At 39.8% G+C, this 25832-nt stretch overlaps 1 protein-coding gene across 1 annotated transcript in view; it reads right to left on the bottom strand.

Annotated features, from left to right (window-relative positions):
- Nucleotides 1–25832, bottom strand: part of LOC108290352 (copine-4) — a 249371-nt gene that overhangs the window by 14681 nt on the left and 208858 nt on the right. Inside the window, exons 10-13 of the mRNA XM_017510143.2 lie at nt 24731–24790; nt 13206–13339; nt 4536–4590; nt 1348–1533 (exon numbers count right to left, since the gene is read on the bottom strand). Coding sequence (XP_017365632.2) covers nt 1348–1533; nt 4536–4590; nt 13206–13339; nt 24731–24790 — 435 coding nt within the window. The remainder of the gene's footprint in view (nt 1–1347; nt 1534–4535; nt 4591–13205; nt 13340–24730; nt 24791–25832) is intronic.

Consider the following 25832-nt stretch of genomic DNA (forward strand, 5'->3'; position numbering starts at 1 on the left):
GGTTTCACCATGTTGGCCAGGATATTCTCAATCTCTTGACCTTGTAATCTACCCACCTCAGACTCCCAAAGTGCTGGGATTAAAGGCATGAGCCACTGTGTCCAGACTTCAGCTCATCCTTTTATCCTTTTCTATTCTGAAACAGCATGGTAGTCCTGTTTTTGGCCAGAGGGATCCACACAATCCCCTTCTGAGATTGTTCTCCATAACCGCCATGCACTGCAAAATTGCTCTTGGGTATTTTGGATGAGCAAGTTCTTTTCTATTCTGCTCTCATATACATGCTTCCAATATCATTGACAATCCTGCACCCACTTGGCCTTGCCCCAAAACCTATTATTCTAAAGACAGATGCCAAGTCATTTTGCAGTCTGGTTCTGAAGTTAAATGATGCTGAATAGAAGCTCCTTATCTTTTTTTTGGTTCTTAAGTTTTTGCCTATGATAAGCAAGTTTGATTTCCTCAGAAATATCAGACAGATGAATTCTAAAAGTATGAAATAAGCAAATACCAGGGTTTATATTTCATTCTGCCACAGAGGAAACCACTCTTATGGTTTCAGAATGGGGGCAATTGGACATGAGGAAATTCTAAACCATAATAAATTGAGGGTGGAGAATACATTAGTGGAAAAAATGGCAGAATGGAGATTGGGTCTTGGAGGTTACTATGTTCAGACTCAGTGGTATTGATATAATATTCTTGGCCATTAACTGCTAGATGCCTTATACACTCTGCTGGTTCTGATTTAGCCTCCTTCCTCCTTGACAAGAAGAAAGAGAGAGATAGGGATATTTCTAGTGCAAAAATGTCTTATGATCTTCATTGTAACGTATGTATTTGGCTCTGTTACTTAGAAAACAGAAATAATCATTCTAGAACAAAATTTAATGTAATAAATATCACCACAGTTGCAGCATCATTATTTTGTGAAAACACATTGGAGAATTGTGGCTGGAAACAATGGAATGTGAACCAGAGCTTTTGAGCAGGCTTTCACTGGCACAAAGCCGCAATGCTACTTGTTCAAACTCACTGAGGCCACGTCCTTGGCCAGTATGCTGAAAGTGGGAAATGATTTCCATGTTTACCCCCCTCCTTATACCAGCTCAGAGATGAAGGTGTAAAAAATAAAACACTTGATGAAAATTTGAAAAGCAGAAAGAAGGATATTGTATCACTGCCTACCAGTGAACTTTCCTTTATTATTATTATTATCCCTGGATTGGGATCAATGTTACTGCTGTCAACTCAAGACCTCTTCTGCGTTCTGTCCTTTCCAGTTCTTATTTTCCTGCTCTGTTATGTTATCATGGCTCTCTCTTGCTTTTGGAGTAGCATGGTTTATGTGGATCCAGAAAGCCTGCTTCTCTGCTGCAGACAATTGTAACTAACATGAGACACCAGTGAAGAGAAACTACAATGGGAAAGGTGCGAAGGGAAGGACTGGGATACTGGCTTTTTCCCATGTTGTGCTTTACCTGCACATTCTGGGTTGTCTTCATTAAAGTTGATTGCAAAGTCATGAGAGACCTAGACACCAATTAAAATTTAAAAAACAGGAAGAAAGGAGAATTACAACTTTAATCCAGTAAGAAGGCACTGCGGTTTAGAGTTTGCAAACAAAGGCCCATTACATTCATTATGTCTTAAGCAGTAGGAAACATTTCAAGCCTTTACACAATCAATCTGAGATGGAGGGTGAATTCTAAGCTCCCTGTGGAGTTGAGGTGACAGGAAGATTTTCTAGAATCAGATAAATGCTGTCAGAAGGGGAGAGTCAGGCTTATAAAAACTCCAAGAAAAGATTTCAGAAAGATAACTTCAAATAACTGCTAGATAGAACTGGCCACAGACTGGAGGCTTAGATTTGGCTGAGGTCTATGTGGATCCAGTGATTAAAAACAACAATAACAACAACAAAACAAAAACAAAAACTCAGTAACTCAAGCTGCCTGCTCAACATGGCAATGGTTATGAAGGCTTCAGCTAAGCCGTTGACACTTAAGGATTATTAACATGATATGCAGAACTACAGTGCAGTAGGATTTTCACACATGTACAGGTAAAACAGACTGCATTCTACTTTTGGAAACATAATAAAATAATGTACCTTGTAATCTTCCAATACAAATTCCTCTACCTGGCAGAACCTATGCACCAGGTCAAATAACATATTGTTTACCTTTTTCTTTCCAAAAACCTGATACAACAAGATGGATGTTCTAGCATCTGGACATTTTTATTGAATCATTTGGTATTTTATGGAGAATTCCATTTCAAAGGACATTTCCAAGCTCTGACTCTTTTGGCTATCTATAAAATAGGTCCCTATGTTAAAAGACATCTCCTTTTTTTGTGGGAGGTGATTAGTGAATCTCTTGGCGCTTATCTTGCCTTTCCTTTCTCTTAGCAGTTCCAGGTAAGCCAGTTGACTTCTAGTCATATTATTTGCTTTGTTTATCTTAAGTTTTTTTCTGGTTTTAAGGGACTGCCTTGCTTGCCCAAGTGACAAGCTAAAAGTGACCCTCGAGAGTAATCAGCAATTAATAGGAGATGATGTATACATACCCCAGCTCCCTTATCCCTTGCGGTCTGTGCTGTACATTGTCTCCTAGGGTTCTTCAGCAGAGTTAAGCATTAGTTGCCAACAGCGGTAACTGACTTGATGATATACTCTATGCTGACTTCCATTTGCCAACCTCTATTGAGGTTTCCGCCACCTTTCAAATAAACTACTTACATTCAAATCCTTATCTCAAGATCTTTTTTTGAGAAAGTACAAACTAAGACAGAGGTGCTTGTGCTTCAACTTCAATGCATATGCTGAGATTTTGTCCTAAGAAGTAAATTGTGGCAACCTTGTAAACACTCCGGGGACACCTGAGCTGCACAAATCATCAGCGCTTGTCAAGGAAAGGGGAAAATTAGGCATGGAAAGGGGTATTTAAATATATTTGGGGACCAGAAATAGGGAAATATGAGAGAAGCTTATTGAAACAGGAAGAACCAGAGGATTTTGCTGACAGGAAGGATGGAGTTAGGGGATCAAGTGAGCAAGAGGACTTCAGGAAACAGCCAGAGTTACTCCAGGAAGGGAACGAGGAAGATGCTGTTAATGAGAAAAAGGTATGCTGCACAGCTCTACTCTCAGCCCTGTTGGGCCAACCTGAGGCTGGGAGACCACCTGGTGGGGATGTGATGAAAACTCAAGAATCCCTGGGTAGTCAGCAGCTATAAGAACGTGGACACTCACCTGTTTACATTCCAGATTTGAAGGGATCTATATCTCCTCAGCTCCAGCTTATTCATGTATAGATTATCTTTTAATCTTAGTGTTGCCAGGCCTTTTAGGTTTTCAAGAGAAGCCAGAAATCTGACATTTCGTATAAAATTGCTGAATTGGTCTTTTAAAAGTGTGTCAAATATTACACATTTGTGGCCTGAGTAATGTCTAAAGGCCACCAGTCGATAACTCTTGTTCTATATTCTTTCTCCCCACAAGCTCTGTTTCCAATAAATGCTTCTAGAATTATGTAGCTATGCCCAGCACGAAGGCCAGTGTGGAATACAAGGCAAAAAAGAAAGAGAACAGGTCTTGGAGACATGCCATTCCAACCATTGTTCACTCTAGGAGCGACAGGGAGATTGATTTCCTCTTTCAAAAAGGACACATAAGGGGAAAGTCCTTATGTGATGGCTCTAGTGAGGGAGCAAATGTCAGCATCTACCTCCTGACCTGTGGCTCAGACACAGCTAGTAAAAGAGAAATTCAGGATTGGGAGATGTTGTTTGTACTTAGCTCAGACCTCAGAGGCACTGGTAAGGTGGAGGCTGGGCAGGTACCCTGCTGTTTCTCCAAGGCCCTCCCCACCTAGTGAGCATGAGTTCTCTGTGGAGAATGTCCTATAGGAGCATCTAGAATATCACAGTAGTGTCTCAGCCTCATCACAGTGCAAATTTATCTACACACAATCTTTGCCTTTTTTCTGTCATGAGAAATCATTATCAAAAACAAATAGAATTCCAATGTCATCATAAGAACATTTCAACTTCCCAATTCTCTAAGTCATAATAGTTCTTTCTTCACAACTTTTCTGTGTCTCCCATACAAGATTTGGACTAGAAGACTTGGGATAAGGAATTTTGTAGACTCCACTGTCATGGACTTTCCCAGTTGGCATTGCCAATAGAATTCTGTTTCCCAGGGGATATATGAATGGATAGATTCCGAGCCCCTGGAGATCAACTTCCTGAGTGTTTTCTCAGACTGTGATCACATTTATAAGAAACTAAACAATCAAATTCTTCATCTGGACCTCTGAGAAGACCCATCCAAAATACCAGGAGATAGCGTTTCATCAAGAGACAAGTTCTGGGGAGTTAATCTCACTGAGTCCAAAGTCATTTCTGACTCTTTTGGCCCTACTGACATGGTTATGATAGAGCCAAGAGAGTGAGACTGCTGCAAAGAAAACCCAAGTTATCCTTCGAACAAAGCAAAGTGAAAGAAGATCTCATCTTTGCTCACTCACTGTGTACTCTGGAGGTATCCTGGCACCAAACCCAAAGGCAGGGAACATTTTGTCACTGAAACCAAAATGAAAAAAAGAAAAAAGAAGTTGCTTCATTTATTCATTTAATGAGGAAGAAAAACATGAACCTGCGTTACCTTGCTAGGCCATGTTGCTATGCCAGTGCTGACTCATGCTTCTTGATTATCTGTGGTGATGAGGGGTAGCAATAGCATGGATAATTGCAATCAAGAAATAACCCCCTAAGTTCATCACAGTTATTAGTCTACAACTTCTTCCTTAATTTTTTTGCTAGATTCTATACTAAGAAAGAAACGGGCCCTACAGTTTCACCAATGGCCCCCACTCCAACTTTCAGTTTTTTTTTTTTTTGAAAAGGGACCATGAACTAGGTAACTAGGTGACTGTGTTAGAACATTTTGTATGTATTATCTTTTAAAATACTTACAGGGAGAGATTGTTATTCCCCTTCTACAGGTGAGGAAATGCCTTGAAAGGTAAAGTGACTTGCCTAAGATCATGTTCCTAATTAGAGCTAGAGTTCAAATACAGACAAGACTGAATCTAAGTGGATATTAAAAAGCAATGGGGCTAGGTGCAGTGGCTTACGCCTGTAATCCCAGAACTTTAGGAGGCTGAGGCGGGTAGATCACTTGAAGCCAGGAGTTAAAGACCAGCGCAGCCAACATAGAGAAATACCATCTCTAATAAAAATACAACAATTAGCCAGGCATGGTGGTACATTCCTGTAATCTCAGCTACTCGGGAGGCTGAGGCATAAGAATTGCTTGAACCCGAAGACAGAGGTTGCAGTGGGCTATGATGGCGCCACTGCACTCCAGCCTGTGCAACAGAGCAAGACTCCATCTCTAAGCAAAAACAAAAATAAAGCAGCAGAAAGCTTGTCAGATTGGCTAATTTGACAGAGCTTGGTTCCCTTTACATGACTCATTGTGCCCAACACCTTATCACATGCAGTGATAAGCTGTTTACATGTCTTGTTTTTTGAACTCAGAGACCCTGTCTTTTGTATTAAAATCTTTATATCTCCACTTTCCTCTGTCTCAACTGCCCCCTGCCCTATCCTTTATTATAGTACTTGTCATAGAATGTGTGCTGAATAAATGGTTAATGAATACATAATCCATGAATTTTAATTATGAAAATGTAGCCACATTCTATGAAAAGAAGGGAGGATTTTCTTGAAAACCCAAGAGTCACTTACATATTTTTTGGTTTGAGCTATTTTATGCACATTGGAGTTTCTCTCCTAATTATTCATTTACATATATTGGATCTTAACTCTAACTTTATTGTACTATAGTTGATAGAATGGGGAAGAGAATAATTAACATTTATCGATGCATACAATGTACAAGGCCCCTGCTAAATGATGTACATACTTATTAAATTCTAATACAATCCTGGAAGCTTCACCTACTTATTATTCCCATTTTACAGGTAAATAAAACCTCAGAAAGGCTAAGTGGCCTGTGGTGATTACCAAGGGAAATTATGTGATTTCAAAGCCCATGCCTTTTCTGTTATGCCATTATAATTTAATGATTTTGTACAGTATTAAACGTGATTTCCTACTGGTACTTCCAGTAATCTGGCCCCCTGACTAGACAACAAATAAGACCCTCTTTAATCAAATACTGTGCTGTCAGGAGGCTATTACCACAGGGCTCTTGGCAAAGGTATGTCCTTCTCATGTTATCTACCTTTTATTTCTTCTCCCAGTAAGAACATAACTGAGATTTGTTCTACATTTTCTACGTTTCTCTGTTCTTGGTATATTCAGTCAATTCAGGTTAAGGCTCACTGTTCTACACGTCTGTAAGCAAAAGGGGATGAGCCCCACCAATCCACAGGCTGACAAAGAAGTCAAAGTAGCAAAACCAGATTCTCCTTTATTACCACCTAACTGATTTAGAGGTCATAACTAGCCAATGATGGTTTTGACGAAGCTTTACCAAAACATAGTCAACAGTATCAAATTTGGGGTTGGGGTTGGGAGAAAAAAAGGAAGGCAGAATTCTTTGAAATCAAAGTGTAAATTCTCCAGAAAAATCACCAACTCCAGTTTCTCCTCACTGTTGGGTCAATTCAGGCTTGTGGTGCATTGCATCTAGCAGGTATTAGAGAAGGTATTGATGCGGGTAAATAGAGACTCAACACAGCTTATGAAAGATTAGCTACAGATAGGAGAAAATATACTTCTGGTCCTCGGACATACTGAAATACTTTGCCTCAGCAAGTCCTCCTTAAACAAAACAAGCATGGGCGGGTGTGAGAAGAGATCTGTGAGGGGGATTTTGGGTACTTTCTAGTTAAAAGCTGAAATGAGGCTTTCCTGGGTGGAGGATGGATCATGGTCCTTCGCACTCGAAGATGACTCACAAGTCAAAATAGAGAAACTGGGAGTCTCAACATCCATTCTTTTCTTTTCTTTCTTTCTTCTTTCATTTTTTTTTTTTGATGAGTTTAGGAGGGGCAAGCTCTAATATCCATCCATTTCTAATCCCTATGGTGTTGTAGCATTAATGATATTCCTTTTATACTTTCTAAGCCACCTTTGGGGATTCAAAGTTTGCTGAGCATGATGCACTGTTGTGTAATTGAGTTTCAAGAGTAGGAAGGTAGGGAAAATGCCTCACCTATAAGGGGAATAATTAATGAGCCAGGAGGGATAAATTCTCTGAACTTAGCCACCAGAAAGCCTCTAACTAATAAACATTCTAAAGAAAAAGCTTTAAGCCTAAGCACAATGGATTTAAACATCCATTATTTCTGTTTTAAAATAAAACTAGTCAGAGAAGGGTCTTCTTATACAACAAGTAAAAGAAGGCAAGTTGAGCACAAACGAAAGCATCTGTATCCTAACACTTTAAGAACTCAAGATTGGATCCGCTCAGCACCCAGCAAAGGGCCATTTAGCAACTGATGGGAAAATGATTGACAAAGATGCACAATCTGGAAAATTCAGGGGTCTATTACCACATGGGTAAAGGCAATATTTCTTATAAACAGAATAAAATAGTATAATATACAATAAAAAAGCCCAATTTCTTCAGTGGTAATGAATAAGCTGTCCTGACCTTTTTAGGGAATGACTATTGTCAAATGACCTCCAGAGGGAAGACTAATTTTTAACCACTATTTTCCCCTTTCTGTTCAGGAAGATTTTAAGATTAATCAAAACATTAATAAACATAAAGAAAACTTACTGTATCCATAAAGAAATGAAATTCAGAGCAGTATGGCATTTCAGAGCACTTAGACATTTAATGAAAACTGTTCTCTAAAGCAAAGGCCTTAAAACTGGGCTACCTGGAAATGCAAAGCACTTCTGGGGATATAAGAACATGGCTTTTTTTTTTTTTTTTAAAGGGAAATCAGTATTCAGTTCCTCCTCATCCATAGGTATTTTTTGCTGAAACTGATCTTCTGGGAACGCCTGTGATGGAGAGACCTATTCTCCATTCATACCTTTCTTTTCACTTATCCTTCTTTTTTACCTATTCTGAATCTTAACCATCATAGTCCATTGCTCCAGAGTGTAAAAACTCTGTAGCAACAGAGACAAGAATAATTCTAAACATGAATGTTTCACTAGGAAAAAACATCCTTTTGCAAGTCAGGTAGTTGCCAAGCTTTGCTTTAAATAAATTTTGGCAAGTGCTGATGTCAGCTGGTAGATCATTGAAGAAAACATTTTGATGACTGGCCATTATGTAATTTTTTTGGTATATAACTTGAAAGAATTGAGTAATACTGTTGGTCAAATTATTTATTTTCATATGCTTATTTATAAGAACATGTTTTCTTAGAATTTACATTGCTAAGAGCAAAAAATTGAGTTAGAATTGATGCTCGACTCTCCCATTCTAGCACTGGGTAGCACTCATCCAAAGCTCTATATACTAATTGGAAAAATGCCCCATTATCTGTTTCAGTAAGAGCTGATTTCTGATAGGTATTTATAGAAAAAATTATACTGAAATTTCTAGTATGTTTATGTTCTTTTGACCAATTATGCACTAGTAATAATTGTAATAAAACCCAGATATTTTTTAAATACTTTAAATTTTTTCATCTTAGAAATTTTTAGAAACTAAAAAATTTTAAATTTAAATTTTGATTACAGAAATATACAGTGATCATAACAATGTCAAACCAAATATATTAAGATACATTAGGATAAAATTCTTAGGGGAAGAGAAGGGAAATACAAGTTGGTGAAAAGGAAGGAACAATTACAATTCTCAACTCACACTGAAGAGCTTGCTCATTTTTTACAAAATGGATGATGGTGGTTATCAAAGAGTTACAGCATTAAGATTCTACTTGACACAGTCACAAGAATTATGTAAGAGTTTTGTTATTAAATGTCCAAATTTACAATACACTAGAATTTTCATTCTTTGTCACTAAACTCATGATGAAAAATGTTAGATTTCAGTGAAAAATGTGACAGCTACACATTTTTATAAAATTCTTTTTAAAAGTATATGAGCAAAAATATTTTAAAGATCATTGGTCCAAAGTGAATTTTAGAACTGACTCTATAGTTTTGTCTCCCTTTGTGTTCAGATCATTTTTAAAATGTAAATCTAGGGTATTAAAGATTATAGCCCCTGTCATTTATTCAGTATTTATAAGAGGTGGAACTTGTGTTAACTAGCTGCTTTATATCTAATCCTTATAACTGCTCTGCAAGGGAAGTGAGATACATCTTCAATTTACAATAAAGAAAACCAAAGTCCATAGAATGTAAATCTATGACAACAGAGGTAGCAGAGATGGGGTGTGAACCTAGGTCTACCCATCACCAGTTCCCCATGCCCTATCATCCCCATTGACTCTGTCCTCATAGAAGGCTTGTCTGGTATAATTATTCAGAATAAGGAGAATAAATCCATCCACATTCTAATAACAACAAAGCTGAAGGCCAAATTCTGATCAGCCCAGAAATTATCATCCCCAGAACTCCCTCCTTGACCACCCCTCTTCCCACATAGGATAGAGTTAGCCCTTCCCTCTTTTATACAGTTCCCATCCCTATACAGGGTAACAATTCCCTGGCCATGCTGGGCTGTAATTTACACAAGTTTCTCCCCAGTGAGATTGTGGGCTACTTGGGGAAAAACTGTGCTTCATTAAATATTCTGTCTTTACAGCTCCCCATGAGGTGTTTGGTGCTTAAGTAGATGCGGCATTGGACCTTAGCCATTGCATCTGACCCATCTCTCACAATTTAACACTGGGTCTCAACCCTGGACACCTAGCTGGACAAAAAATTCTAATTTCCAGTATGCACACCAACAATTTAATCAGAGATTCTGGGGTGGCGTTCAGGCATCACCACATTTTAAAGCTCTTCAAATGGCTTCAATGTGTGGCCAAGGCTGAGAACCACTGACTGATAATAGAGTGGAAAAAGTAGCACTGTGATTTGAACTGTCTTCTCATCACTAAACAAGTGCTCTACACTTGAAAATACCTGTCAGAATGGGTGTCAGTTCTAACTTTGTCTCCTTGTACCATAACCACCACACCATGGAGAAACCATGCTTTGGTTTCTGATATCTGTCTCATTCTGGGGTAGACACGTCTATAAAATGGCAATCTGTATTTCCACGAAATGTACATGGTCAGTTTCTGTACTGTCTCGACAGCAGATAGGCCATGCTTTTTATTAGAGAACATGTCAGGTTTTCAGACACCCATATCCCTGCTGGCCCTGACGAAAAGTTGTCACCTTGGCCGTGAGCTGTCTAGGAGACTAGGATACAGAAGCTAGAGAAGTGCTACAACTTGAGCCTGTGAGGGCCTGTGTGTGTGTATGCACATGCATGCATGCTTTTGTGTGTGTGCACAAATGGTTATGCTGGGGTGGGTGGTCATGGCAGAGGGAATGCGCAGTATCATCTCTTTCAGAGGCTGAAGGATAGAACAGGCAGGCAGGTCTGAGGACCAGCTGTCTGTGGGAAACTTCTCTTCAAGGCCATTCTGAGAAGAGTTTTATCCATCACCCAAGCTGTTCTACTTCATGGATCACCTCATAATGACCTGGTAGCAATGACTGTACAAGGCAGAAAGAAAACTCTTGGCTGCTAGAGGCTGGGAGGAATTTCTAAGGCTCATGGGGATTAGAAACCTCTGTGTCACTGCAGGAGGGGGAACAATGCCTTCTGTCAGTTTTTATTCAAGTGTTTCTCCTTGAGCACCAACCTCACTGACTTTGATGTGAGAATAAATTAATTCCAGAGCCCCGACTTGAAATTTCCTGACTCTGCCTGTCTATTGTCTATCCACCCACACAAAGGAGAAACAGCGGAACCTTGTCAGTTTTCAAGCGAGCAGCTTGCAATACACATTCTTCTAGAGAGTTTCTTTAAAGGAGCACTGGAGTTTTTCAATCCTCCTTTTTCTTCCTTAAGTATTTGCCCATTTTAATGTTGAGCTGCTTTCTATATATGGAAAAAATAATTGTTCCATTGAGCTGTAGAAACTATATTTTCTTGGCCAGTTGGGGATGATAACGTCAATCTTACTCTATTAAAAGATTTTAAACAATAATTTATGATGATTCTTCATGTAAATCCTAAGGTTTCATATTTTATTTATATATTGAATCTGCATTTTTGAGGGATCAAAAAATGCTCCCCAGACTTTGTCTGGCTCACAGAGGGATAAACGCTTTACAAGATATACATGTCACTCTGACTATAGTCTGCATTTTGCATGTGAGGCAATCAGGAAATGGAGATGTTCAGCAGCTTCTTTGCGATCATCCACTAAATCTGCTACAATAAGGGCTCTGAGGCTTAGTATCTTAATTTCTAGAAAACCCATCAGTCTTCTCTTTGTACTTTATTAGACTGCCTTCTTCCCTGCAGATTCAGAGTTAACTTTTTAATTAAGCATCTACTGTTTGAGATATGTGTTAAGTGCATTTACCTACTTTGTCTTTGCAAGCATTTCGAGATTGAAAAGTTACGAATCCCGAAGATACTCTCCTGCTTCTTGCCTCTCAGCATATTCACACATTATTATACTAGATTATTAATGTGTGTATGATACAAAGAAGGAAGAAAATTATTGGTTTTGTGTCTTGGGGAAGTTTGGAGAAGTTTCCAATGTAGTGGATACAATTGGCCTGTCTTTTTCTCTCCCTGGTGGAAATACTCATATGACACAAACCTCTCTAGGATCCCCACCACCACCACACCGCCTGCACTGGGGCTTGAAGAAATCAGTGTTGAAATTCAAATTATCTCAAGTTAACTCAAGGGAGTTTTCCACAGTCAATACCTCAAGATTAAGTATATAAGAGGTGTTTTTCCAACAACACAAGTTAAAATAATAATTGACATCTTTCCTAGATGTACAGGAGAGGAAGTGTCAGCAAGGGCCTAAGTGTTTAAAGCTCTTTGATCTCACTGGACATGCTCATTCTCCAGCTGCCTTTGTGCTACATTTGAGTTACTCGTGATGACCAAGCTTAATCTAGAGACATAGGCAGGCAGGAGACTGACTGCACCTTTCCCATTACGCTGTTCTATTAGTTTCTCTGTACATTCTAGTCATGAGAATGTGTCATTTCTTATGATATGGAGGATAACAAGTTTTTAATATGATTATCACCAATTATGACACTAGAAGGAACAGAAATCATGCTATCTTACAAAATTCATCTGAAACCTAAAGGACAGAGTTGCTTTCTTTATTTTCCTCTTCTGAAAGGTCAATTTATCGCTGCTCATTACTAACTAGCTTTGGTTTACGATTACATCAGGGAGTTAACTGAGATTTACACATATTTATGTTTACACTGCTTTCACTTCAAAAAGCTTTCCTTAAGAAAACAACTAAATTCCTTGACTTTATTCTAAAACTACTGGAAAGGCAGCATACATTCAGTTTAATGTAATTTATGTAAGATACTCTTATTTTTATCATCAAGTAAAAATAGATAGAATATTGATCTGATGTTAAATCACATTTTCTATACATGCACATGCAAACATACATATTCATCTGGCTACACACATGTATCACACCCTCTGCTGAACTTACCAATAGCTTTTGGGGTCAGTGAAGCATAGTGATTATAGACTTAAGCTTTGGAGTGGGTAGACCTGGGTTCAAGTCCTGTCTCTGGCTATGTGATAGCACACAAATACTTAACCACCTGTACAGTATTCCCTTCTTCTAAGGAATACATACTATATAAGGGTTAATGTGAAGATTAGATGTGGTAACGTCTAATAGACCTGTGCTTCTACAACTCTAAAGTATACACAAATCATCTGGGGATCTTGTTAAATGCAGATTCCAATTCAGTAGGTCTAGAATATTACTAGCTCACAAACAACTTTGAGTAGCAAGGCACATGCTAAGATTTCACAAAATGGAAACCAAAATTGCTATCCAATTGTCTTGCAAGCCAATTAAGATAAGAAAACTGAGAAAGGTTTTTGTTTGGTGACCAAAGCGAGCTAGGTACAAACTTAGTTTTTCTAGTATGGAGAGGATGAAGCTTTTGAAGCCACTGCATAAGAAGTTACTTAACTTAATTTCCACTTTCTGCCCAGGATCAGTCAAAGACCATCTCACCCCCATGAGAGATGATAAGGCTTCAAATGCTCTGAAGTCTCTTACCTGTCATAGTCTTGGCAAATCTCCCCCACAGCTACCAAGGCTTTCAGATATTCATTGGGTTGGTAAGGGTGGATGTAATGCAAGGAACAGCTGTTCCTGGGGTCCCCATTTGAGGCAGTGAAATCTATAGCTACCTAAAAGAGAAAAATATAAGAAAAGGTAAATTTAAAGTGAATGCATCTCCTAGGAATTGTGATCAGCCATGAGAGAGACATGGCCTCAGGTGAAAATCAGCACATTACATATTCTGCCAATAAAGGAAGAGCATAAATTAATCAGCTTGAAAACCTAGTTATTAACTTGGTTGAGGCCATTTCTGCAGTCTTCAATCTCCCTCCCAACCAGTGCCCTCTCTTCTCCCTGTTTAAATAGGAATTTGAGATTGACATATAGATCAGAAAGCCCAGATGCTATTGATCCATCTCACCAGGCAGCAAGAGTAAGAATAGAATATCTGTCCTCCAATTTCACAATTCACTAAGAAAAGACTTCTGTGCTCCCTGGGTAGAACAGTTCCATCTATGGGGCATAGGTAAGATCCCTTCAAACCAAATTCTGTGTTAAATATACAGTTTTCATAACAAAGCCATTGTTATATTTCTATGAGGGGCCAGATGCAGAGAGATTTGTTAAAGTGGTTATAACAAATTTTCTGCAAGGAGCAACTCTGTGTAAAGGCATTCATCATTTTGGTTCCCATTCATGTAAGAACTCCTGCCTACAACAAAGAGGATGCCTGAATGTTATCGCATTGTGAGTGGAAAGTGGAGAAGGGAAACCTGTCTTGCCACCAACTAGTCACTTATACTCCAACTTCTTGAATTTCTTCTGACCCCCAGTATCATAATCATCTAAGTACAAGTTGACTCATGGAACACTTCTTTATAACAAAAGAAAGAACAATAAATGCTTAAGCCTGAGGATGTTAACATGAGAAAAAACACTACTTCTAATTTCCAACATCACCACAATCTAAATAAAAGTTAACCCAGCAAAAATAGCTTCAAGGGAAGAAGGTTAAAAAAAAAGTCATAGGGGAAGAAAGAAATGTTTGTGTTACATAATTTCATTTCCTTCTGGGGTACGGTAGAATGCACTCATTGACTTACTGTGGCTGAAAGGCTCTATTTTCTCATATGATCCTGGGGATCATAATGGGAAATGTAATTTGTGTTATATTTGGTAAATTCCATTATAACAAATAACTGGAATACCATTGGATGTATGAAGGTTGGACATTATGTCTAAAAGAACAGAGAAAACCTGCCATGTGTTTGTTTGTGCTTCTTAACGTATAAGTTAATGGGGAAAGAACATTACTCACATCTGATATTATACCCTGTAATCAAATCAAAGTGACTAGGAAAGAAAAGCATAGGCTAACTAACAGTAATTCTTTTATAACCTTTTTTATTTTCTTTCATGAAATTACTTTTTCATCTCTGTTATTTATTTATTTATTTATTCTTCCTTGCCTCTCCACAGGACTATGCAAAAAATAAAGCCAGGTAGGATTCAAACTCTGTTTTCAGAATACCCAGACTTTTTTAAAATTAGGGGATACCTACTGATAAGTGCCTACTGATAAATTCTGTTTTCAGAATACCCAGATTTTTAAAAAATCAGAGGATGCCTACTGATAAACGCTAGTACTAAGAGTATGTTTTTTTTTTTTTAAAAAAAGGTTATGTGAAGAAAAATTGCAGTTTCTCCCTGACTCTTAGATGTCCTTACTTTGAATAACAAGGGAAAGAAGAGAGAAGTCATCTCTGTGCCAGGCACTGTGCTAACTGTGTGTGACACAGAGGGCATGATATTACTTCATTTTCATGTGACATAGGGTAAGAGGGCTTGGAGTTAGATTTATATTCAAGCCTATATGGCTCTTTTCTACCTTTCTCCATTATGCCATCATACATCCAGGAGAACATGTATGTCTATGACCAAAACACCAGGACTTCTCATGGGCATAACTATTCTAATAAAAAATAGAGGAGATTTGGCCTGGAGGTAGGGAGATTAGCTAGGAGGCAATCACAGTAATTTGGGGAAGAATTTCCTCGAATAAACTCTTTGTTACCGAAAGAGTTGTAAAAATTAAGAAAAGGAAAATTGAAATATGTGTGTATATATGTTTGTACATACAATAGTGGGAGAATTGTTATGAGGATGACTGGAGGTAACCCAGGAGGACCAGTAAAGTCCAGTGTCTTCTGAGATGGGTTTATCCTGAAGGCGAGAGCCAACCCACTGGAAAAAAGAAACAAAGACCTTAGGGTGAGGTCCTTTTAATCAAGGACTATGATGAAAAGCTGGTGAGAGGGAGGAACCTACATGCATTTTCTGAATGCGAAGGAAGGGAAAAGCACCCCAGGATCCACCCATGAGGCCTCAGCAAGACAGAGATCCAAACACATGCAGATAATTCCAGGGAAATTTCTGAGAGGAGCACTCCAGAGATGTTTGAGAGACAATGTTTGAGAAAATCACATTTTCAGGGGCCTCCTGGGTTTACCAAGCTCAACTCACAGATGCCATTCTCAGCCTTTTACTCCTAATGGGACATGTTTAATGGATGATGGCACTTTGCACAGGTGTACATAGTGTTTAAAACGTTAAAGTAAAAAATAAATAAATAAAAACAAAACAAAAAGGTAAAAGTAGTGCTGGAAAGGCCAGATGTAAAGCCACTTCTTTTCCACTGAGGAAAGCATGTTAGTACTCCAGGGAATTCTAGAGAGTGTGAAGATGTTGTTATGGCGATTACCTTGATTCTGCTTTAATTTATCTAAAAAGTGAATCGTTGACAGGTGTTGATACTTTATTATTAATAACAAGCACCTCGTGGCCCACCTCACTTCTGTTCATGGTATCTTTCATCATGGATCACCACCTTCTCACCACTGTCATGCTTCTGCCTCTTGATACTGAAGTTAACAATCTCCCATGTGCTGGCTGCCTGACTGAGACTCCTAGAGTGTTAACGGTGTTCTGTGATGACAAAAACATGCTAGTGTCTTGATATAAAACCAGAAAATGAAATCAGGTTATAACAGACCAGAGGAAAAAAATCCATAAAGAAAAATGGCTGCTCAATAAACATTCCTAGGCACTGGTAAAATTCTCCACGTATGCAGGCACCCAGTGGCAGCATCTGAGCCCGAGTATATCGCCTGGATGAATTTGTTATATCTAGATAAGTGTGCGTAATGTCTGGACAAGCATACATAGATTTTGGCAACAGTAGTTTTTAAAATAATAGAAAAAAACATATCACAGAGCTGGGGATGGGGTGAGGCAAAAAGAAGTACCTAGTTTGTAAAGCCCAAGGAGGCACTCACTCTCAGCAGGCCCTACACTTGCAAAATCCACAGATGAGAGTCTCCTTAAATTTTGCACCCCAAGCACTACACACTGGGGTCAGTTGGGGGGAAATAGGGGAGGGACGGTGGGGGGTGGGGAGCTGGGGAGAGATAGCAGGGGGAGAAATGCCAGATGTAGGTGATGAGGAGGAAGGCAGCAAATCACACTGCCATGTGTGTTACTATGCAACAATTCTGCATGTTCTTCACATGTACCCCAAAACCTAAAATGCAATAAAATAAATAAATGCGAAAAAAAATTACCATTAAAAAAAAATTTTGCACCCCAGTTGTGTCTCTTGCTTTACCTCCATCCTGGTCCTACTATGTCATTTTCATTCCTGTCAACGCTTCATCGTCAGGCTTGGAATAATTTTCTTACGCTTAACTAGGGTAGGGCAGAGATGATGGTGAGAAGGGAAGAGTGATTGAAGAAAGTAAGGGTAGAAAATGAATAGGGTTTAGTGACCAATTGAATGTGGAGTTGGATGTCAGTTAGGGAAAGGAAATGACTAGATTTTTAGGTGACAGAGGAGGATAATATATTTTGAAGATAGTGAAACAATGTACAGGCTAATGCTAGAAGATTAGTATTGGGCTGCCTGTTCTTGGTGGTACCATATAAACATTCAACATGCCCTGTGGAAATTTTACTATCTCTTTTCAGGCAGGCCTCTAGGGTTTCCACTTTTCCCATGGCAATGGCCCCTATGTCTATGAAATGAGAGAGGCCACTTCAGCTCAGGAAATTCTCATATAGATGTGGGGGAGGCTATGAACTTAAAAATTAACTGATGAAAAAGGAAATAGGCTTATGATTCTTACCATATAGCTCATTCTATAGTTCTCATGGATCAACACAAAAATATTTTATCGTGTGACTCGACAGCAGTGGACAGTCTTAAGTATGAGTCAGCTAAAATATTTTTATTTTCTGGAAAGTGGTGGTTTCTTTTTCTTTCTTTTTTTTTTTAAGTGAGACAGAGTCCCCGGGCTGGAGTGCAGTGGCGCGATCTTCGCTCACTGCAACCTTTTGTCTCCCAGGTTCAAGCGATTCTTCTGCCTCAGCCTCCTGAGTAGCTGGGATTACAGGTGTTCACCACCATGCTCAGCTAATTTTCTGTATTTTAGTAGAGACAGGGTTTCACCATGTTGGCCAGGCTGGTCTCGAACTCCTGACCTTGTGATTCGCCTGCCTTGGCCTCCCAAAGTGCTGGGATTACAGGTGTGAGCCACCGCACTCAACCGAAAGCGGTGGTTTCTAAAGCCTCTTTTGTGAAGTTGGAGATAAATTATCTATCTTCAGGTGGTGGTCTTCCACCAAGAATTCTCTGTGCTCTTTAAAGTTAGCATTAGTACAAAGAGAACAGAGTGAAAGGTTAGGTTTATTTTAGAAAGCAACAGGGAGGCAGTGAAAGATGGAATTAAGTTGAGAAATAAAAGCAAGAAAATGACTGGAAAATGCCAGTTTGTGGAGGTGGCTACTGATGCCTGGTTTTCTGAATGTCGGCGAGCTCATAGAACCACCACGTTTTCATTTCCTGATACGAAGCATTTATGGAGACTTGTGGTTCTGGTATGTGCTCCAATCTTCGTGGCAGGCAGCACGAGAACAGCCACCCAGTGCTTTTTCCTTCTGCCCAGGAAGCCACTGCTCATTATTAAGCAGAGCTGTGGAACAGCTTTGCAAAGCCTTGTAAAGTAAGAGTGCAAAATTCTCCCTCCATGATACCAAGTCCCCAGTGTGTGGAGTTGTTCCTGGGAAAAGGCTGGCTGCAAATGATGAGCATCTTTCTTCAGGCATTTTTAGATTCTTACATGAAACAACTCCGCTCCTCAGATCCCTTCCCTTCATCTGACAAATGGGTCATTTGTGAACATTGTCGACGTTTTGTAAGGGAAGCTGCTGTGTAACGACCTCTGGTTAGCTGTACCTGCAGTCTACCTTTGAAATCACATTCTTGGGCAGCTTTTTTTCTTTTCTTTTTAAATATCTGCATACAATTGGGACCTATACAATGAATCTTGTAGGTGGAGATACTATTAGTCTGGACCATTTCTTAAACAATAGGTTACGTTTTTATTCTTTTCTATTTTCAGAAAACTTTCTAAGAGGGCAGTTAAATAGGAAAATAGGGAAAGACGTCTAAGCTTACTTGGCTCATTTTTTGGAAATGACAAAGCATTTGGCTCTTTAACTGATCGTACCCTGGCTTTGCATAGAAATTCAGTAAGCAGGGCTCACTAAGTAGTAAGTAGACTCAAAGGTCTACACCAGAGTAGATCAGTGTTTAATCTGGGATGTACAAGAAAGATTTAAAAATATAAACTGGGCCACAGTGTGCACATAGGATGCCCTAAATGTTTTAGGGTTAGAAGAGATTTCCTGAGGCTGAGCATGGTGGCTCACATTTATAATCCCAGTGCTTTGGGAGGCTGAGATGAAGGGATAGGTTGAGGCCAGGCGTTTGAGACCAGCCTGGGCAACATCGCTAGACCCCGTCTCTATAAAAATTTGTTTTAAAAAGCAGCCAGTGTGGTAGCACATGGTAGCAGTCGCAGCTACTTAGGAGGCTGAGACAAGAGCATCACTTCAGGTTAGGAGTTTAAGGTTACAGTGAGCTGCCAGAGTGCCACTGGACTCCAGACTGGGCAACGAAGTGAGACCCCTTTTTTTAAAAAAAAAAAGAAGAAAAGAAAAGATTTCCTGAGAGAAGCTTTAATACGTGATCTAAGTTTTTAGGCTTGAAGATCATTCTGGGAGAAGTTTCATTCAGCTTATTATATTATTAAAATGTAAACAATAGTCAGAGGTAAGAAAAAGCAACATTATCTTCAATTTTTAAAAATTTGAAAAGGACATTTCTTTTCTAAGAAATGTCCATTTAAACATAATAAGAAAAAAAATCACTCACTGTTCCACTAGGCTGGTAAATCATATTTTATTTTTCTTTTCCTCTTTAGGTGTTTTATATATGTAGTTGTAATCATAGAGTAACTCTGCTTTGTATTTTTATAACACTATGTCATAAACATGACCTCGTGTTATGATCTAAACCTTAGAATTATAATTTAAATTGGCTTTATCATAGGCAATACTAAATACTATGATACTAAATAACATAGTATTTAAAGGAATACTGTAATTTACGTAGCCATTATCTTATTATTAGACATTTAGGCTGCTGACAGCTTACCTGTGTAAAGACCTGTGTAAAAATCTGTGTCACAATGAACATTTTCGAGCATACAAAAAAGCAATAACTTTCAAAAAGACCTTTGCTTTTTCTACCATTTTTTTCTTTTCCAATACCTTACAGCATCTGTCTGTTTTATGCTATCTATAACTTTGTATTTTGTGTGTGAAATTCTAGTATCTGGTTTTATTTTTAGCTGCTCTACCATGTGCCGAACTCAATCTCTCACCCTGTGGTCTCTGTGTCACCTCCACCCACCTCCTCAAAGCCTGCAATGCTACAGTTGCTCTAAAGTTCTTATGACTCAAGGATTCATGTGAGGTACAAGATTTGTCCTCAGGGGTGCCCTTGACCTCCCAAAATTGCATGCAAAATTGGATGTGTGCACTTTCCAGTAAGAGGCTATAGATCATGTATCAGATTCTCAAGTGGTTCAGGTGACCAAAAAAAGATTAAGAATCACTGACTGTCTAGGACTCTTTTTAGCATCATTTATCTCTTTCCTTCCACTGGGCTGTTGCCTCTGCTTATTCAGATTCTAGCCTAAAATCGCTTCTCTTTTAATCTTTAAATTGCCATCCTACTTGTACCTCCTGCCTTCCTGTCACTGTCAACTTTCTTGAATGAATACTTATACCTGCTGTGTTCACTTCTTTACCTTCTGTTTACACCCCAACTCCTGGATCTCACCTACCTGTTCTGCTGAAGTTGCTCTTTTGAAGATGATATACGCCTACTCCTCATGTGGTCTTCACCTTCTGACTTCTCTTTAGTGTGCAAGATTGTTGCCCTTGATCTTAACTTTAGCTTTTTCCTCCTGGGCAACTGAACTACTGCCTCCTCTTGGGCCTTCCTCTCCTTTGGCGTTTCTTCTTTTTTTTTTTTTTGGACGGAGTTTTCGCTCTTGTTACCCAGGCTGGAGTGCAATGGCGCGATCTCGGCTCACCGCAACCTCCGCCTCCTGGGTTCAGGCAATTCTCCTGCCTCAGCCTCCTGAGTAGCTGGGATTACAGGCACGCGCCACCATGCCCAGCTAATTTTTTGTAGTTTTTAGTAGAGACGGGGTTTCACCGTGTCGACCAGGATGGTCTCGATCTCTTGACCTCGTGATCCACCCGCCTCGGCCTCCCAAAGTGCTGGGATTACAGGCGTGAGCCACCACGCCCGGCCTGGCGTTTCTTCTCTTAACTGTTTGCCCCTCTTTCCTCTGCTGCCAGATAGAGTTCTCTACAATTTCTTGTCATCAGGTCCCTTTTCTGTCTATATTTTTCTCTTGGGACATCTCATCCAGACCCACATACATGAAGCTCCTGACTCTCTCCTGAAACCCAGGTCCATATTTATAAGTACCATCTCCACTGGGATACCTGAAAGTACCTCCAACGTGTCCAAAGCCAAATTCATCATCTTGCCTGCAGCTGCTCTTGACTTGCATATTTCCCTGACCAGAACCACCATGCTCTGTCAGTCAGGCACAAAAGCTTTGATAGCTTTCAGTCTTCTCATTGTATCCTAGGCAGAGGCTTAGTGCTGTTCTTCCCACAGTACCTCTCCAGCTGCTGCCACTGTTGTTTAGCCTCTTTTTACCTGGCACCAGGCCTGTGGCAGTGGGCTTCCATCTTTCCTTGCTTCACTTCTCATTCTCCCTTCACCACCATCAAACACTCCCAGCTTTACTCGTCTAAAGCATGTGCCTGTTGCTTCAATGCTGTCCTCACTGTCCTTTTGAACATGCAATATCCACCCAATTACCTCAAAATTCAAAGCCCTTCAAGTTCTTCAAAGCCCTTCATCCGCAATACTTCCCAAAATACATCCTGTTTATTCATATTAACCTAAGTAAGGCTTTAGTATTTATAACTAGAATATAGGGGTATACAAATATTTAAGTTTATGGGGGATGCTTTTTAAAGCAAAACCCCAATATCATAGTTATTTATCCAATTTGTTATCTTTTCTAAATCTTACCTCCCTTTGAAGGTTTAGGTTTCAATTTATTACAATTTGACAAAAGTATTTTGAGCAGCTTAGCAGCTGAGGAGAAAGATGCCCCATCATTAACACTTTTAAGATTGAACAAGAAACACTAGCATCTGTGGAAGATGCAAAGGCTTTCTCCCAGCCCCTGCTTATACTTTGTATGGGTCAGAGCCACTACAGGAAACAAAAATCCACCCAAAAGGTGTTTGAGGAAGTTTAACGAAGGGAAAATTTCCGAACATGTGGAAAAGATTAATGGAAACTGACCAGAAACAGTGGGAGGGAGCAGTTAGAATTCAGTAAGAGGAGTATCTTCAGGACATTCTGTCAGGAACAAGGTTGCTGCCAAACCACAGCCTGGTGGGCAGACAGCTGGAGAAATACATGTTCCAAGTTCTCTGTCCTCCTATTCTTTGATCTCTGATGGATGCCCCTTGTTGGACAAACCCAACCAAAATCTTAAGAGCTGGAGAGCTTAGATAGTGCATCTAAGGAGGCTGGCTTCCTGGGGGCACAGAAGGGAGAGTGGAGGAGGATGAAAAGTGGCTCTAGGGAAGGAAATGGGGAACATCTAGAACTTTGTGTCACTTCTGGTGCTTTAAGGCCTTTCTCCAGGGAGACAAAAAGTTTGTGTTGACTAAAGCTCCTGGTTGCTCAGGAGCCAAGGGCCACATAACGTGCCAATTGGGATTTTTGCCTCTGAAAGCCTCTGAGGCATAATTACTGCAATGAAATACCCTTTCTGTCTCTCTCCTCTGCCCATCCCCATGCCAGGAAGCCTTCCTCTCTTCGCTTCTCATCTCTCTGCCGCTTCCCTTTCATGTTGCCAGATTTCAGTAAAATAACCAGGCATATAATAAACGCTTACAGACCAAATTAAATAAGACACGATACTTTTTCTTAACAATTTGCAGTACAGCTTATAATTTAAATTAAGTTACACCACTTGAGCAATAAAAAATTTATAATGAGAAAGCCAACTTAATTTTGGAAGAAAATGACAGAGAAGTGACTGGTATGTTTCCTTTGGTAGAACACTGGGAGTAGAATACCTAGCAATTCTCTTCTGAGGCTCCAACCTGAAACCCTACAAAAGGAAGGACTTTGTGGAGGAACTATTGTTGGCTGCCTCCTTCTCCTTGGCACTCATCTGTACATTCTCCTCTTCTTATTCCTGGCTCCAGACTGCTCTCCTCACTCACACCTCCCACAGGTCTATCAGTTGACACTGCAGGGCATGGGAAGCTGTGGCTGGGGTGTTTTTGATGACAGACACTGAAGTGGTACTCCCAGTGGGGGAAGGTCAGCAGGCTGAGACAGGAGGGGAGAACAAAGCAGGACACAAGGACATCTGAAAGTCAGGATGTGGAGCCGGGAACCCTTTGGGTTGGAGTTCAGTTCCTGATTTTTGTTGGGGCAGATTCTTTGCAGCACAACTTGAAGGGCAAAGCAAGCCCCTGAAGGTTGAATTACAGAGTTGTTCAAGAGCATGGGATCTACAAAATCTAAACCAGACTGAAATCAATGGAGCTTTCCCTTGAAAACCTATAAATAGTTTCCTGAAATCACTTTTTTTTTGCCTAAGATCTTGGGAAACTATTTCCCATAGGTCTCCTTTATGACATTGCTTGCTTCCATACTACCATTTGGGTATGCTCAGAGCAGCAATAAGCCCGCAGGACAGCTAGAGTTAGATGTGTACCCTCAGTGAACAGAACGTGCTTGTTACCTTCTGTATGTGACAGTGTGAATGTAGGAAGGCTTGCTGGCTGTGCATTAGAGAATCTTAGACTTTAAAGAGGTGAACAGACTCTAAAATTAGCTCCTGTAAGTGTTCAGAGATAAATGCACAATATCCCAAGTTTAGGCACGACATAGGTAGACCTCCCTGAGATTAGCGCAGAGGACACTTCCCTAGTTAAGGAGAGGCAGGTTTAGTTAATGGCCATTTATCTCATTCCTTTGAGACCCCTTTTAGTCCTTTGAGTACCACATCCCTGGTTCCAGGAATATATTGGTCCTTTCTACTCTCTTGGGTCCAAAGCTAGACTAAAAACTCAAATTCATTTTCTTTTCTTTTTTCACATGACTGAGCCAGTCAGGGAGCTGAACAGGGCTGAGCTTCATTAGTACACTTCTGTAAGATGAGAAAGAAATGCTGTACAAGTTGTATCTCTTTTGTTTACATCCACATTGCTTTCTAAAGGGTTCTAGCACATCTGTCTTTTGCCATCTGCAGATTGTTTCTGGAAGTCATATTCGACCCAACCTAGGAGGATTTTGTATATTAAGTCAATGAAAGCCAGTTGTTCCAGTACAGATGGACTCACAACCTTGACCTACCTAGGCATTTTAAAAAGACTCAGCCTACCCAGTCAAATATACATCAGGGGTTTGTAAATCCCAAGGGCACACAAATTACATACAGGGGATGATCCTCGATCTACCCACTGAGTCTAAACACCCATTCTACTTCTCAACCTGGACCTCAGCCTGGTCCTCCAGTCTTTGGAACTCATCTTTTTATTGCCGTATGGCTTACTCTTGGTACCAATCACTGGGTATGACATTGGTGTTTGTGGTCTGGTCACATGAACACAACCATGGTATCTTCCTTGGCTCAGTGGAACTTACTTGCATGGCTTACTTTCTTCCAATTTTTCTCACCAGGTGATGAAATCTGACAGGCTATACTGCTTCATGCCTCACATAGTTACTGAAGAAGTGGGAAGCATTAGGAGGGTTCTCCAGACCACCAGAGGTTGAGTGGCAAATATTTCCTGATATGATGCTGAAAACTATACTTACTAAAGAAAACAGAAGTGCGAACACATTTCAAAAACATGATACCATACAACCTTTCAACAAGGAGACTTAACAAAGCTGACTGAAGGTTTTGATAAGCTTTTGTCTCCTTATCCCCCAAACCCAGTGGCACTCCTCATCTCTTGCTTCCTGAATAAGAACAAACATGAAAACAACTTACTGTAAACTGGATTTGGCAGCCACCCATGATGTAGTCCAAGAAAGAGTGCATCTTGTGGATCTGCATAGGAGGGGAGAGGAAACTGGGTTAATAACAGCACAGTCTATTTCCTGATATATCAGAGGCCTAATGGTTGGTGACTGATAGGCTGCTAAACCAGAGGAAAGGGCAGACAGGCATAGTCAGAAAATGACGGGTCAGTTAAGTTTGTTCTGTTAAAGGGGGGAAGGAAAACAATATCAATACAGATGAGCCTATGAGAGCTGCCAATATCTATCCCTTGCTCCCCTCTATTACAGTTTATGCAAATTTTAATCAGCTTCTGCCTCTGAGATGAGACTAAAACTATATTTTCAAGTGTCACTACTGTTTTGAAATCAATAATGTCTCAAACTTGACTTCAGTCTTGCCTCCCTGTGTCTAAGTCCCAGTCCTGGTGACATCTTTAATATGCAGGTGATTTTGATAGGCAGTTTTAAGAAACCATTAGCTGAGAAGGTAATCTACTCACAATTTCCAATTAGTTAAACCCTTCGCCTGCCATGAACAACGACTAACATTTATTGGGCTTTACTGAATGTCACGTACTTAGCATCTTTCACCTCATTTAATTCTCAGAACAACCCTATGAAGGTGGTACAACTATTATTATTGTATCCTCTTTATAGATGAGGAGATTAAGGTCAAGATCACAATGCTAATAAATGATAGAGTTGAGACTGAAATGATGCAAGTCTGGGTTACATGCTCTATCTTTTTGACCTCTATGCCGGAAGTCAGTATGGTTGTTGCGTTATACCAACTGCCATCATCTGTGTTCTCGAGTACCTTAGGGATTTCTGGTCTTAGTTCACATTTTTTTGTGATTTTGCTGCTTGGCTTGGCTCTTGGTGATATTCATGCATTTGTTGATTCAACAATTATTTATTGAACACTCACTATGTACTAGAATCTAGGAATAGAGTAATTAGAGAAACAGATACAGTGCTTGCAGTCATGGAGCTTACAGTCTGGATCCTTATACTTGGACGGCCAGTAACTGTAATTTTTGACTCTTACTTCTCAGATTCCATCTAATGCTCAGGAAGCTTCTTTTTTTGGG

Source organism: Cebus imitator, unplaced genomic scaffold, assembly GCF_001604975.1.
Source record: "Cebus imitator isolate Cc_AM_T3 unplaced genomic scaffold, Cebus_imitator-1.0 Scaffold432, whole genome shotgun sequence".
NCBI classification, from domain to species: domain Eukaryota; kingdom Metazoa; phylum Chordata; class Mammalia; order Primates; family Cebidae; genus Cebus; species Cebus imitator.